We start from the raw sequence: 15,419 nt of genomic DNA on the forward strand, positions 1-15,419 counted from the left end.
CCTCAAATGAAAAAACTCAAAACTACAAAGTTATAGATCTCATTGAGAGCTACAACTTTGGTATAAAAAGTATTTTTATTTAACTCCATACAAATAATATATTAGTGCTCTAATGCGGCAAGCGCTATTATGGTGCTGAAATTTTATATTATTTTTTCGAGCATCTTACTGTCCTCAAATGAAAAAAAATTAAAACTATAAAGTTGTAGATCTTATCGAGGTCTATAATTTACATATAAAAATTATCTTCATCCGACATCGTATTGAAGGGTTTTCTATTTTTTGAAATTTGAGTCTCATCACGCGACAAAATTGATGAGACTCAAATTTCAAAAAATAGAAAACCCTTCAATACGATGTCGGATGAAGATAATTTTTATATGTAAATTTTAGACCTCGATGAGATCTACATCTTTATAGTTTTAATTTTTTTTTCATTTGAGGACAGTAAGATGCTCGAAAAAATAATATAAAATTTCAGCATCATAATAGCGCTTGCCGCATTAGAGTACTAATATATTATTTGTATGGAGTTAAATGAAAATACTTTTTATACCAAAGTTGTAGCTCTCAATGAGATCTACAACTTTATAATTTTGAGTTTTTTCATTTGAGGACGTTAAGATGTTTAAAAAAATAATATAAAATTTCGGCGCCTATAAAAATATCAAAAGTTACTGTTCATCGTCAAAACCGCCCACGCGGTTGAAAGTTGAACTTTTTTAAGAGTTGGAGAGCCAAAGTTATCCGGGTTTGAAGTTCAAGGTTGAAATCCGGACTTTGACGAAAATTGGAGGACGTAAATTGGACTTTACCCTTAGACCAGAGCTACGCGCTATACCGCAAATTGCAGGAGAAAAGAGCATCTGAATTCAATCAGGCCGTCTTCCTTCCGTGCTTTCACTTTACTGAAGAAAGCATGATTATACCGGGCGGAAAGCGAGTTAGTAAACTGCCTCCCTTGCGCTATAAGTGTAGTGCAAGAGGGAGTGCTCGGATTCCCCCTCTTCTCTCCACCTCTCTTCTTGATTTCCTGATAGTCTATGCGTGGTCGCTCCTCCGTCTCTCCCAGTGCAGCAGTCGTCTTCTCTACCTTCCTCGCCTATCCTGTGCTCCTCTCTAACCACTGTGCTAAAACTAGCAGTACCTGAGCAAGACTGCTTCTACTTGTACATAGCCTGTACCTGTACCTGTACCTGTACTGTGCTGACATTATATACAACCCCTTGTTGCTCGTGCCAATTGCCATTGCCAACCACCACGTAGAGCTGCATTGCTGTTGCTTCGAGGCCATGGGAATTGCAACAAGAGTTTGCTTCGTAGTTCTTGTTCTGATCTGTACATTTCTCAGAGGTAACAATTCGATCGTTGGAGACTACTTACTGTATTTGGTTGCTTTGGTGATTGTTTGACGGAATTCTTGTAAGGGATGGCGAGAGCTGATCAAATTGACGACGTCTTTGGTTCTTGGTCGCAGAAGGGAGAGCTGCGACATTCACGTTCGTCAACAGGTGCACGGGGACGGTGTGGCCGGGCATCCAGTCGAACGCGGGAAGCTCTCGGATGGACCCGACGGGCTTCGTCCTGCCGCCGGGCACGTCGCGCGCGGTCCAGGCGCCGTCGGGGTGGTCCGGCCGTGCCTGGGCGCGCACCGGCTGCGTGCAGGACGCCACCGGGAAGGTCGTATGCGCCACGGGCGACTGCGGTTCGGGCTCCCTGGAGTGCAACGGCCAGAACGCGGCGACGCCCGCGACGCTGGCCGAGTTCACGCTGGCCGCCGGCGGCGGCGACGACTTCTACGACGTGAGCCTCGTGGACGGCTACAATCTCCCGATCCTGGTGGAGCCCGCGGGCGGCGCCACGGGCGCCACGACGTGCGCCGCGGCCGGGTGCAGTGCGGACCTCAACGAGCGGTGCCCCGCGGAGCTGCGCACCGAGGGCGGCGCCGGCTGCCGCAGCGCGTGCGATGCCTTCGGCAAGCCCGAGTACTGCTGCAGCGGCGCCTACGCCAACCCAAACACCTGCCGCCCCACCGCCTACTCGCAGCTCTTCAAGTCGGCGTGCCCCAAGTCGTACAGCTACGCCTATGACGACCCCACCAGCACCTTCACCTGCGCCGGCGGCCGCGACTACACCATCACCTTCTGCCCCGTCGCCACCCCAAGGTACACATCTTCATCCACGCTACCCTCGTAGTAATTGACTTTTCCCAACCATCCAAGGTTAATTTTATTCTAGGTTTGCTTTGGCGTGCCGTCTTGATTAACGATTAGAACGTGGTTAGTCATAAATGCTCTCGAGATTTGCATGCAGAGTACACAGTACACTTGCTGCACCTAGCTATCGTGTGCCGGTAGCGGTTGGTGCATGATCAAGAGTGAGTGACCCAGCACTGAGCGCGCCATATCACCTTATCTGTCTTGTTTAAATGCATAGAAAACGGGTGCAGGTATGCCATATACTTCTAAAACTCTGGAATGGATTAGTAGAATGGGACAGTGATGGCGAGAGGTTTGGAAGATTGCAGTGTGATGTAATGATTGGCCTGGACCAAGTACGCTCTGTATCTTGCCATTTCTGTTGGTGCTTAAGTGCTTCTTAACATTAGGATTAGCTTGTTGCAAGAGGTTTGACCCCCCGTGCCCGTGCGGACCTTTTTACCGCTGTCGGTTTACACGTCCACGTCATGGGCGGGCCAGGCCAGTCGGTTTCTTATCTAGTGATGTCAGCGTACAAAGGGAGCGTAAACAACAGCCACCCCTGCTAGCCTGCTATGCTACATCACGACGTCAGTACTCAGTAGCAGTAAATAAATATTTAACGTAGAAAGGATAGTAGTAAAAAGCAAGCAGAAGAATCGCTTTCATTAGATTAATTCACCGGGCGTTCTTTTCCACTAATTGCTGGTGCCCTTTTTGTGTGACGGAAAACGTGCAGTCTGAAATCGTCGAGTGGCCCTGGAGCAACGACGGCGGCACCGACAGGCCCGACGCCGACGCTGCCGGGTGCGACGCCGCAGATGCCGCGGTCGGCAGGTGGGCAAGACGGGCAGGGCGTGATGCTGGGCGACAACTCCTGGCTCGCCAGCCTCGCCACGGGCGACGCGTCGTCCGCGCCGTCGTTGCCGCCGGCGCTCTGGGCCTCGCCCCTCGCGCCGCTCCTGCTCGGCGGCCTGCTGCTGGTGGTGCTATAGTCCCAGGCAACCAACCGACCCCGTCACAGGTGTGTGAGGCGAAAGTTTTTGGTGGGTCAAAGAAAGAAGCGGGCGCGCACGGCACGGGGCACACAGGCGCAAAAAGTGAAGCGGTGCGCTTGTCTTGCCGCCGTGCCGACGCGGACGCCGAGCTGCGCCCATGGAAGGGTGGTGGTTGGTGTTGCGCGGTGGGGCTGTCCGCCTGTCCGTGCTGGGGAGATGATATGGTTTCATTTGACCAGGATCGGATCCCGCCATTGTAAAATCCGCCATTTTCTTGTTCTTCTTCTTCTTCTCCTTCTTCTTATTGGGTTTGTACCGTTGTGTCCAACAAAAGAAAGAAATGTACAAGATTGTTTCGCAGATAACGAAAGACTAGAACAAATGATTATGCACGCACTCAGCAGTCCGGCCGGCGTCCCGGCCATCAGAAGACGCTAGTAGTGGCGAACCAACTACTAACATTTGCGCACAAACGGGTCAGGCTTACATCATTCTGAACGGGCGGAACATATACCTGCTACTGCGTTACAATAATGTCTCTCCCTTCAAACTGCCCTGTCCTCACCAACGTGGCAGGTGCACTATCCTGTCTCGGACAGCCTACCGAACGTTCCTGCTGCATTTGAAGGCAAATCCTAGTCATGGTGCAGGCGTGCAGCGGACGATTTTGACGGCTAAGCCGAACGCGTGCCCCAATCAACAGCTAAAGGTGGCTGCAGCATGGACGGAGACACTAGAATACTAGTAGTGCTGATGGTATAGTACGGCTGCCACTTTAAAGTAGTGTACATACAGACACTGTGCAGCTGATGACGCGTCCTCTGGTGATTGTTGGCACATGGGAGGGAGAAGATGTTACCATGCCATCTGATCTGCACTGCACTTGCGGATCAATCAAATACTCCTACGTATATACAGGCGCGGGCGTGGTGGGGAGGACATGGGCGGGCGCGGTGGATGAGATGATGCCCACTCATCTGGTCCTCTGCTTTTGAGTGAAGCCAAAGGAAGGAAGGATCGGTGCCGGGCGTTCCTGCCTGCCTGCCTGCAGCCTGCCTATCATCGTTTCTGGCTGCGTCGTATCACCCCCAGGATCGCCTTTTAGTGCCAACGTATTGGCATGCTTTGTACAGATCACGGTTAGTTGATGCGATCTGCGGCTGAGCACGGTACATCTGAATCTATTGCTGCTTCTCAGATTCATCCACATTCACTCGACCCGTCGACCATGCACTAAGCTTGTCTTCTAACCAAGAGAAGAAGCACTGTCAGTTCAGCAGTTAGTTAGTACGCTTGCACTGCTACTGACACGGACCTCAGAGGGCAGCGCTAGCCGCTAGGAGATGGCATATACACGTATTTCACCCGTTTCTGTCAAATGTCAATGCATGTTTTGGTTAGGTGCAGCGTGTACAGTCCCATCGCGAGCGATATACGAATGTGATGCGTACCTAGACAGTTTGACCTGCCGAATATATCAAATCACACTCTCTGCTGGCCTCGTGATCTTGCTTAAGAAGTCAGTTAAAGGCAGCTAGTTCCAGGGCGGCTCATACCAAACATCCCGTTCCTGCACTCAGGAATCACAAACCAAACGCCATTGCTGAACTCTCGCATAGTAGAATAGAAACCTCTCCATCCGCTTTCGGATCGATGCGACCCCGTAGTTGCCTGCAGAAGAAAAGGATGTGACGGGCACGCTCAGCATGGGGATCAGCAGTCTTTTCCATCCCAGACTGACCAGTTTCTGCTAGCAGCAGTGTAACAATGACAGGCATGTTCACCGTAACCGCCGGAGATTTGGCAAGGACTTCGCGATGCCAAGGCCGCATGTGACTTCCAGTGACCGACTGACCGCGACGCTGATCGGCCACCTACTGGTCGTTTTCAGTTTTCTCCCTCACAACAGGGGAAGGTCCTGCCAGAGTGCCAATTCTGATACGCGACGGTGCCGCAGCCCTCAGGTCTCTGATTAGAATACAAGCACAGCTACAACAGCATCTGGGCCTCAGTTAGCTAGTACCTAGTAGAAAAGAAACGCCAGGAGGCACTGCATTGCCTGAACCAAAAGGAGCTTTCTGGTTTATGTATAATTCAGCATTAGTTGTAAGGCAGCAGGATTGTCGCATTTCTGTTTATGTATGATTCAGCATTACCTTTCTGGTTTATGTATGTATGCCATTGCTTCTGCTAGTGATTGTCCATTGGGCACCGCAGTCCTCAGGACTGTGGTTGCCCGCCCGGTTGCACCCTCGTGAACCAAAGGCTTCACCTTTTCGTTGACTGCTAGTCGGTTAGCAACTGAAGCTCTGGAAGTAGGACGGGTTTATTAGCTGTGATTTGGGTTTGTTAAACCGGATGGAGGAATCTTGAGTCAAAAGTTGAGTGCACTGACAACAATCCTGCGAGAAAAGATGCTAAAAGAAAATCCTTTTAGGAACGCTGAGGGATGCTTGTAAAGAGAAAAGGTGAACGGAGAAGGGCGAAAAGGAATGGAACTGTTGGTACATGCCGACCACAGTTAGCAGAAGCTACCTTCGATTGGTCCGTCGTTAAGGAATGGAACATGCCCTGCTGGCCTGCTCTGCATCGGTGTCCCACATGCTTAGCAATAGCCTACTACTACAACTTTGCTCTTATTATTAGATTATGGATGTAATTGTAGTACTAAAATGATAGACTGATACACATATGCGGCCATTTTCAGTGAATTCTGTGATGCATAAATATGTAGTTTGGGGTAGAAGAGAATGCAGACATTCTCCTAGCATGAGTTGAAATTCAGAAACAAGACAAGAATCCTTCGTCACATCTTTAGCTGCTCCATGGACATTCTATTATTTTGTAGTAGAACAGTTCACCCTAAATTTCTATTTTCAGTTCAGAAAGATAAGGATATTTTACAGAGCATATTGGATATTTTTATAAGAAAGAGTGTGATGATCATAATTATTTTGTAGTAGAACAGTTCACCCTAAATTTCTATTTTCAGTTCAGAAAGATAAGGATATTTTACAGAGCATATTGGATATTTTTATAAGAAAGAGTGTGATGATCATATTTTGGACAGCTCATATAAGCTCGCACGTGGCGTCAGCAACACACAGAAGAAAACGATTTTGTTGGAGGCTTTTCTTGTATTGGCGTACGCTTTTCTTGTATTGGCGTACTCGCAATGGACGAGCAAAAAAGGAGCTGCTGCTTTGGATAGTGTGAATATGTTCTTGGAAGTATCACACACATACACATTCATCAAGAAAATATCCATTGATCCTACGGTAACCCTACAAAGTTCATCGATGGTGATTGACAAGAACAATGCACCTAACGAGGTGGTTCATAAAGAAATGAATTAAAGCAAGTGCATACGATAGCATCAATGGAAAATGGACCGGACCACCCAGCAAACTGACAAAAGGCTTACTGGGACGACTACATCTTGACAACCCTTCTAAAAGTTTATCAATTATCTCACCGTATCTGGTATTGCTGATAGTTGTTCATGAGCATTCTGACATGCGCCTATTATCTGAACCAAGATAAGGTGGGGAAGTGAAAACTACTGTGCATCCACTCATGAATAAACTCAGATGCAGAAGGATATGTGGATCATGCACCTTGCTGGCATAGCAAAGTACAAGAGCATTATCAGCCATGAGTTATCCATGAAACCTTGCTAACATCTGCAAAAAGTGATTTCATCCAGTCAGCAACCATGAAGATACCCAAACAGCCGTTTTGATAGGAGCCAGTTGAAGTATGAAGAAATTAGTCATACAGACAGCAGTAACATCAGCTAATAAACCAATGTGGGTGCCATGATGCAGCAAACACTAGATTGAGATAACACATGTCTTCAATCATCGTTTGTCAAGACGTCAGCTTATCAATCGTTGTTAGTCAAGACGTCAGCCTAGCAGATGCAAAGTCATAGAAAGCGGCAACAAATAACATTACTTTCAACCTGCAACCAGTAATCTACTTAGATAAACAAGCAACGATTAAGCATAGATAGCTGTCAAAGCACCAAAGAAAAATAAAATATATTCCACTGCCAACTCATGCATGCTACTGCAGTTGCAGTTGTTGAAACGCCAGAATGACGAAGGGTGCACTGCAAGCATCAATAGCCAATAGGCACTTGTACTGTGCAAAGCTTGATAGCTAGACAAGCTTGAGTAACAGCTCTATGTAAGGGGGTCTAATAATCATCTTACTCAAAAGTTTGGCTACTTGAGGGACAAATGATAATGTTTTAAGTTACAAGAAAATCATTTCAAAATTTGAATTATGTACAGCCATCAGTATTCATTGGCACATGAAGTAAAGGTAATATATGTACCCACATCAGTTAAGACATAAGATAATAACTTGAGTAACCATTTTGGATAAGACAGCAAAAATGAGGGACCAAAAGTGCTAGTCATTGTCCAACTGCTAAGAAATCCAGGTTTATTCTTTCTGGAACACACATGAGAGATGGGCATCATTTTTTTAAGAAGAAGAAAAGGTTTATTAGATTACAAGCCAGCTTGTGAGTGCCCAGCCAATTGTTTGAAGATCATGAATCCCTAGGCCTCCATATTGAATCGGCAGGCAAACACAGGACCAAGAAACCAAACAATTATCCCCATTAGTTGTTCTCTACCTTCCCAACGAAATCCACGTGTAATTTTGCCTATTTCCTTGATGATCCATTTAGGAAGGTCCATTGCAATCATGAGATAGATAAGGGCAGCCTTAACCATAGTTAGTCTTCCAACTTTGTTCATAAGGGCAACCATCCATTCAGAGAGGTAACAACATATCTTACCAAGGAGAGTTCCAAGGCTCCTTGGTTAGGCTTCCTAACCGATAAATGGGAGTCACAGATAAATGCATGGAAATTCACCACACAAGACATGGGTTCAGTGTTCATGAGTGACCGCTATGTCTTCTTCCTGGCATTGAATAGGATGGCCGAGCATTTAGACATTGCTTTAAGGTCTGAAGCTAAACCAAAACAATGTAGCAACTCCTTAATGAATGCATGATCCAAAGCTATGGGACAGAGGAACAGCACCATATCATCCGCATAGATGGAAACCCGATGATTAAAACCAGATGTGTTGGATGGAAATCCGGTATATGTACTAGACATTCAGGATTTGGAAGAACAATAAAAGAGGTGTTGTAAAATCATCATGAGGAATTGAATACACTGCAACATAATGGCATATCATCTTATGAAAAATAATGCATACTGTTCCATGTCACACTGTCACAGATGCGCTGTATCAGTTATGTCATGGAAGCCTGTCAGACAAGGGAAGGTGAGTTTGCAAGTGAATGCCTCTGAACTGCCTTGTTGGTACTTCCATAGAAAAGGGAGGAACTTTCAGAAATGTTTAGCCAAGATCCACCTCCAGGTTTACACTATCGTGCTGGATGGAATAGATAAAAAAAAAGGATATAGCTAATGCACATTATAAATGGATCGTCCAAGATCAAACAGAATGTAAGAAAACTAGAACTCACTAAAATAGCTAATTCTAACCAGAAGAGGGTAGCAATGCTCCTTGTCATAATTAGGCCAGGTTCTATCCTCACCAGCCACATATTTTTTGTGCAGATTCCAGACAGTAGGATCATAATTCTCTATCAACTCACAACGCAGACCATTCTCTTTAATAATTCCCAGGAATTTGTCTAGAGAATCACCTCTCTTGGGACTCAGGAAGATGGCTTGTGAGGTTGCCGAATGCTTCAGCAAGGATTTTACTGTTCCGGCAAGGCCCTCATGGAATTGCTTGAAAAATGTGCTGCAAGGAAGGCAAAATGTGAATAAGAAAGTTCTAATGGAACTTATTGACCTGATAACAATTTCATTACTAGTAAAGATGCGTGTTGTAATCAGAGTACATATGAAACCAACCAACAGCCACGAGACATAGCTTTTGACTAAATAAAAAACACTTGCTGATTAAATGTGTTACTTAATGCCAAGTACAAACCTCACAAGCATATCATTGACACGTGACAAAACAGTAAGGAGGTACAGGATTGAAAAGATAATCAGTATTCAAGAATAGCAAAGAATCAAGTGGGTCAAACGTACCAGTCACTTGCAACAATGATGTCAAAAGTATTCAATATTTCTGAAGCTTGCTCTTTGTCCCAATGCAGTATCATAGATTTAACCTTTGTCTCACCAAAAGTCTCAGTGTTGATGGATATGTTCTTCTGAATGTCTACGGGTTAATGGTTTACAAAGGCCAAAGAATGTGTTTTTGAAATAATAGAAGTACAAAACAAAGCCATAAAGGGTTAAATTTTGGAATGATCTAATCTGTATTTTTTTTCTATTTACAATATTAGCAAACACCCCATTGTGCATACATTAAATTAAGAAGGATACACCCAGCTACTTGTGGGTTGCCATCAGAAATAACAACCTCGTCAGCATTTGTACTGGCTGCAATAACAAGTCCAGCCAATCCATAACCAGATCCAAGCTCAAGCACTTTCTTGGACCTGTAATGAACTAAATATTCAATTAATCAGATAAATATAATAGAAACTGAACTTAGTTAGGCCCCCTTTGGAATGTGGGATTTCTTCCTGTTTCCTGTGTTTTTCATGTGAAAATGAACTGATTCTTGTAGCAATGAACTACTGTCATGGCAAACGTTTTCAACAAACTACTATTGTGAAAAGGCTTTGCCTTGAAGGTAATGTGGGCAATGGAATTAGACTATTGACATAGGTTCATATGACTAACAACAGGTACATGCTGAAAAAGATCATGAACTAATGTAGCACTCGCCAAAGGATGGCTAGTCCAGTTGGTTAACTGAGATATGCTAGTCACTCCGGCGGCACCCTCCAGGTCCTGAGTTCGACTCCCAGTGGGAGCGAATTTCAAGCTGGGGGTTAAAAAAATCCCCTCGCCGGTCCCGGGTGCCAAAGCACGGGTTTAAAGGAGACGGCCCATCTCACGGGTTACGTCTCCCAGAGTCCCAGTGTCGGGCCGGGGCCGGGGTTCGGGGGTTTTCTCGGCCTGTGTGAGAAGGCCTTCTTCTTACGTATAATGCCCGGGGGGCGGCTTGCCCCTCGCAGGTCGAGTTTTTTTTTTTAATGTGGCACTCAGATATCTGTTCATTTTCTGCTTTTGATCTCATCAAGAAAATATGATGAAAAATAGCATGGACAGAAAACTAGTACAAGAGTGTAACTATAAAACTCAGGTGACATACACAGCTCAAACCTACCAAGGATTTATTTCTCATGCTACAGTAAACAGCTTTTGAAAATATTAACAGGAACAAGGACCTATATATCATTATTGTATATTTGTCTTACATGTTGTACTAGAAGGACACACTACCACTCTATGCTGTGAGTGTGTGACACAATAATGCACCCTATGATCCTGTTTGGTTCAACATACAAGCCAAGCCAGCCTATTTTCTTTCCTAAAACACAATGCTTGTTGAATACGCAATTCACTTAGGTCCTTGAATCCTGATAAAAAGTTTTAAGCCAACAATGTAGAGTACTTAAGTTTTTGGGCTTAAACTGAAGCATTTGGGGATCCCATGCAAGTTACTCAATCACACAAATGCATGACTCCATGCTAGGACAAATCAGCTAAGGTTCAATGTTTCATCTTAGCACAACAATCCATACTGATGCAGCTATGCAGGAATGTCACATGTTTAATAAATCTCACAAGCCACAGTTCACAACAGACCTGAACATATCCGAGTGGTTAATACAGTAGTAGGCAAGGACCTCTTCTGATGGCCAACAACCTTCAGGGAGGAAAACACATGTTAACTTGAAACTGAACTGACTTTTATTGAAGATACACCCTCCATTCCAAATTATAGTTCACTCTAGCTTTGTCCTAAGTCAAATTTTTCTAACTTTGACCGAGTTTATAGAAAAATGCATCAACATCTACAATATCAAATTTGTTTCATTAAATTCCCCATGAAATATGTCGTGATAGTGCATTTATTATTTTATTTAACTTATAGATGCTAATATTTTTTGGGGGCTCTTGTGTTCTTGCCCCTACTTTGATGTGCAATTGTGATTTTGCCCTCGTTTTTCTGACTTTGTGATTTTGCCCTTAACTGTTCACAAGTCAACGCGATTTTGCCCCTGGTCAACAGTAAAAACAGGGGCAAATTCGCGTTGACCAGGGGCAAAATCGCATTGACTTGTGAATAGTTAAGGGCAAAATCACAAAGTTAGAAAAACGAGGGCAAAATCACAATTGCACATCTGTGTAAGGGGCAAGAACACCATTTTCCCTATTTTTTTCATAAAAAACTTGATCAAAGTTAAATAATTTTGGCTTACAAGTATAAAGTAAACTATAACTTGGAACGGAGAGAGTATCATGGAAGGGTTAAACATGCAAAAGTGGAAGAACAAAATGAAATTCAGAATAGCATATTATCAGTAGACAGCACTGCACTTTCAACTCTTTTACCGATCTTTCAATTCTATATTGATTTTTTTCCTACTTCTAAAGGCCATATGCAAGCTTAAGTGATCACTGACCGGAGGGAATAGTCTGTGATGCAAGTATAAGAAACTTTGTATTAGTAGGTCTGTGGGATCACAATTCTTAGTCCAAGAAGGAAAAATTGCCACGCATAGAAGGCTTGTGTGCCACATTCTGAAAAGTGGCCAAGACACAATAGTGTACATAACACACATGTTTACATTTATTTTCCACACAAGTGCCTTCCTATTATCATAGCAAAAGGCACAAACAAACCTGGCAGGTACTAACAGACAGCAACTGAAAGATGCCATGAACATGACCATACACATGAACTGATGCAGACAGATGGAATCATATGTATTTCAACAACAAAAATAAACTTGCTTGAACAAAACTTACATACTAGTCCAGTAGTGTCGATATTGTATTTGTTCGAAGCCTCAATGTCATTGAGTTCAAGGGAATCCTCTTTTCTATATCTGGAATCATGCACTAAAATAATAACCAACTGAAAAAATAGCATGTCAACCTTTCTAGTTGGTTGAACAATTCATGATGGCTAAATCTTTAGTCACAAACAGAGCTTACTGTAGGGAAAACAACATGTTCCCAATTATGTCAGGGACAGAAATAAGGAAAACTATATTCAGTGTGCCAGAGAACTAGGGGCAAATAATAGACTACTTACACCAGATCAAGTTTAGAGGAATCTCTACAGGGCAGCTTGTAACATACATAAACATCCTTCTGGCCAAAATCATTTTCATTTCCATTTAATGAATTCCCAAATGATTTAGCTAGCTGTGAAATCGGCAATGAATGGCATTCGATCAGGTTAAAGCCACGTGAAGCCTTTCTTGAAATGTTGTTGGTACCATCTTTAATCTGGTGGTCACTAGAAATTCCCTCTGCATGGAAATGTAACATAAAAAAACAAATTAACATGGCATGGTTATATAAAAACAATTAGCAAATGTGAACTGTTTGAGCAGTATAAACGTGAAATTTCATGCTGATTATTACAACTGCCATGTTTAAATAGAAGATACATTAACAAAGATATGCGGTTACATTTCTGTGCGCCAAATGCAGAAGTAACATTGGGAATGGGAAACTACAATTGTCTTTTAGCATAATAAGAAAACTAATATGATAAAACAAATCAGCAGCCCTACCTTTAATAGTCCGGCAGTGCTGCGATATGGAATAAAGGATCCAAAACAAATCATTAAAACATAGACTGAAGTGGAGTTTTTGTGTACACATCAGCGGATCAGCACACGCAAGCCTATATACCCACACTCACTTACGGACCACCAAATGGAGTTTGTCCTTGAAGTGGTAAAAATTAAAAGGGACCATATTAGACTGAACTTTGTTGCAATTATAATGAAATTTGGCTGGTTAAATGTTCATGCTCACTTTCATGGTAAACACTGATTTTAAATGTGAAATACCATAATTTCCCAGAGTATATATATTGAATCAATAACACTAAACACATCTCATTGAAGCAAGGTACTCACTCCAAATCAGACTGTACTAACTCCCTAAAGTCTTCAACACAGCTAACCCATCAACGTGACATGCCACAATAGGCCTGAGCATTCAAAACCATTGGATCATAATTGTTCAAGCACAGTGCACAGGAGCTAAAGGCTGAAATCGCGCACTACTTCACGGGTTTTGCTTTCACCGTGCTTGTCCGAGCTTCTGAAAAATCAAGCAGGCGGGCTCAAAATGCCAATGTTCCCATCATCATCAGTAGTCCCAAATTCAATTTTCTCGTAGTAGCGGGGCAACAGCTCAAATCGCAACACAGAAACTAATCGCCTTGAACTAAAATCCACAGCACAAAGAGCAGCGTTTGGGCCTTCCTTGTTTGCACGAGCAAGCTGCCTTCTGCCCTATCATCTAGGCAGGAGGCCTTCTCGTCTCTTTGAACCGCTCGGCGAAGGCAGATGAAGCGGAAACGAATGAACGGCAAAACCAAGCGGACGCAAGTGTTGGCATGGGTAAACAAGGAAGGGAATCGGCGGAACCTTGGGCGCGCGCGGAGGAGGAACGAGCAAGCAGCGCGCGGCGAAGGATGCTCCACCGCTGGGTTGCATTAGAGGCGCCACGGGATCCACTGGGTGCTGGCGACGGGGATGGGGGCGGAGAGGAAGAGTCCATCGAAGCTCGAGATGCGTCACGTTTGTTTGTGGCGAAGCACCAGAGACTCGGAGAGAGCGCCGCCTTCTTTGGCGGATCGAGCTCGGCTTCTCTCGGCTCACATCGCCAGAGGCGCAGCCGCCGAGCATTGGCATCGGGCTACCAGGAGTTTTTTGGGCCTATAAATCTTACGGGCTGGGCCCAAAAGTGTTGTGCTAAGTTGAATTATGAAAGGGCCCATAGTCGGTGGCCTGTTAGTTGCTACCACCGTGCATTCTGCCTATGGCCCTGTTTGATCTTAGCAGCCATGTCCAGTTGCCGTTCCCGTTCTTGGGGTATCATTTTATAACATTGGAACGGGAAGGTTTCCGTTCCGGGAACGTGGAACATGGGAACTAGAACATGGGTCATGTTCCCATTCCCAGGCTACTAAGGTTTGGATCGGCTTATCTCGCCATGTCGGCGACGGGAATTGAAGAATTCCGCCAAATGTCTCGTCATAACCGTGATTTTGCTGACCGCCGCAAGGAGAAAAATTGAGAAATGAGCTACGATTCCTCGTATCGGGGCTACGAGGATGCGGGTGAGCTACCGCACCACACGGTCGGAGACCGCAGTTCCAGGCAGGGCCTATGCCTGACGACACTAAGGTGGGGGCTTGTATGATTGTAGATAACTAGAATCATGAAGGAGACTTAAAGTTGGGGTCTAGAAACCTTTTGTTTGTTTTGTAGAAGTGAGTTTAGTGGACTTCTTGGCAGAGGCGGAACCAGGGGGCCAGTGGGGGCTATGCCCCCTGTCGATACAGGACCCATGGGATACCCCATAGGGAAGGGAGAAGATATAGTCTAACTAGGATTCTTTTCATGTAATCTTAGTAGTAGTATTATTCTATAATGCTACTAGGAACTCTTATTGTAAACCGACTAGGACTCTGGCCTTCTGACTATATAAAGGAGGGCGGAATTCCTGGAGAAGAGAGTTAGAGATAACACTTTACAATCAATCCAACGCAAAGGCTAACGCCGACTGGACGTAGGGCTATTACTCGATCACGGTCGAGGGCCCGAACCAGGATAAATCGACTGTCTCTTGCGTTTACCGTCGAGTTCTACATACGCTGAAGCCCGAACAAACTGCCCCTAGTACCCCCGTGGCGGGCTATCGGTGGTGAAACATCGACAGCTGGCGCGTCAGGTAGGGGCTTTCGGCGAATTTGCATCCGAGAGCTCGACGGACCTCGACAACGTGATCTTCTCGATGGGATCAACCTTCATCTTCGGTTCATGGATCTGCGAGGCAGACAACGATGGCAAGCTCCAAAGCCGTCTCCTCAAAAAATCGGATCACCATGAAGACCTTTCTACTTCGACGACTACGACAGATCAACTCGCCGAAAGATTCGCGCAGCTCGTGATGTCCGATCCAACTCAGATTTCGCGGCTTTGCGCATCCGATTCAAACTCATGCTCCACATCCGAGATGGAGTCTTACCTGAGTTCTTTCGAGAAACCAAGTTCTTTTTTGGTAGGGTTCCAGAATGCGGCTTCAGCCTATCAAGAATACAAC

At 44.8% G+C, this 15,419-nt stretch overlaps 2 protein-coding genes across 6 annotated transcripts; one reads left to right on the forward strand and one right to left on the reverse strand.

Annotated features, from left to right (window-relative positions):
* Positions 1-837: 837 nt before the first annotated feature.
* On the forward strand, positions 838-3,566 carry LOC136548930 (thaumatin-like protein 1). Its single transcript, XM_066540285.1, has 3 exons — positions 838-1,353; positions 1,478-2,165; positions 2,938-3,566. The coding sequence occupies exons 1-3, from the start codon at positions 1,293-1,295 to the stop codon at positions 3,191-3,193; spliced, it is 1,005 nt and encodes a 334-aa protein (XP_066396382.1). The 5' UTR covers positions 838-1,292; the 3' UTR covers positions 3,194-3,566.
* Positions 3,567-3,743: 177 nt separating this feature from the next.
* Positions 3,744-14,059, reverse strand: LOC136548896 (calmodulin-lysine N-methyltransferase-like). 5 transcript variants are annotated; one of them, XM_066540279.1, is made up of 8 exons: positions 13,739-14,059; positions 12,385-12,604; positions 12,100-12,175; positions 10,929-10,989; positions 9,594-9,719; positions 9,294-9,426; positions 8,897-8,997; positions 3,744-6,879 (listed from the first exon to the last, which is right to left on the reverse strand). In XM_066540279.1, the coding sequence occupies exons 1-8, from the start codon at positions 13,869-13,871 to the stop codon at positions 6,845-6,847; spliced, it is 885 nt and encodes a 294-aa protein (XP_066396376.1). In that variant the 5' UTR covers positions 13,872-14,059; the 3' UTR covers positions 3,744-6,844. The 5 variants fall into 5 exon arrangements, with proteins under 5 accessions (XP_066396376.1, XP_066396357.1, XP_066396362.1 ...); XM_066540260.1 differs by lacking the exon at positions 3,744-6,879 and adding an exon at positions 8,383-8,619 and having other exon boundaries at positions 8,733-8,997; positions 13,739-14,058; XM_066540265.1 differs by lacking the exon at positions 3,744-6,879 and adding an exon at positions 8,383-8,619 and having other exon boundaries at positions 8,733-8,997; positions 9,594-9,709; positions 12,096-12,175; positions 13,739-14,057.
* Between the last annotated feature and the right edge of the window lie 1,360 nt (positions 14,060-15,419).

Source organism: Miscanthus floridulus, chromosome 1 (genome assembly GCF_019320115.1).
Source record: "Miscanthus floridulus cultivar M001 chromosome 1, ASM1932011v1, whole genome shotgun sequence".
Taxonomy (NCBI): Eukaryota; Viridiplantae; Streptophyta; class Magnoliopsida; order Poales; family Poaceae; genus Miscanthus; species Miscanthus floridulus.

Coding starts and splice junctions, on each gene's coding strand:
- LOC136548930 (XM_066540285.1), top strand. CDS start 1,293: ATGGGAATTGCAACAAGAGTTTGCTTCGTAGTTCTTGTTCTGATCTGT. Junction 1,354..1,477: donor GATCTGTACATTTCTCAGAG/GTAACAATTCGA, acceptor TCTTGGTCGCAG/AAGGGAGAGCTGCGACATTC. Junction 2,166..2,937: donor TGCCCCGTCGCCACCCCAAG/GTACACATCTTC, acceptor GAAAACGTGCAG/TCTGAAATCGTCGAGTGGCC.
- LOC136548896 (XM_066540260.1), bottom strand. CDS start 13,871: ATGGACTCTTCCTCTCCGCCCCCATCCCCGTCGCCAGCACCCAGTGGA. Junction 10,990..12,099: donor ATATCGACACTACTGGACTA/GTATGTAAGTTT, acceptor TCCTCCCTGAAG/GTTGTTGGCCATCAGAAGAG. Junction 8,998..9,293: donor ATCATTGTTGCAAGTGACTG/GTACGTTTGACC, acceptor CCTTCCTTGCAG/CACATTTTTCAAGCAATTCC.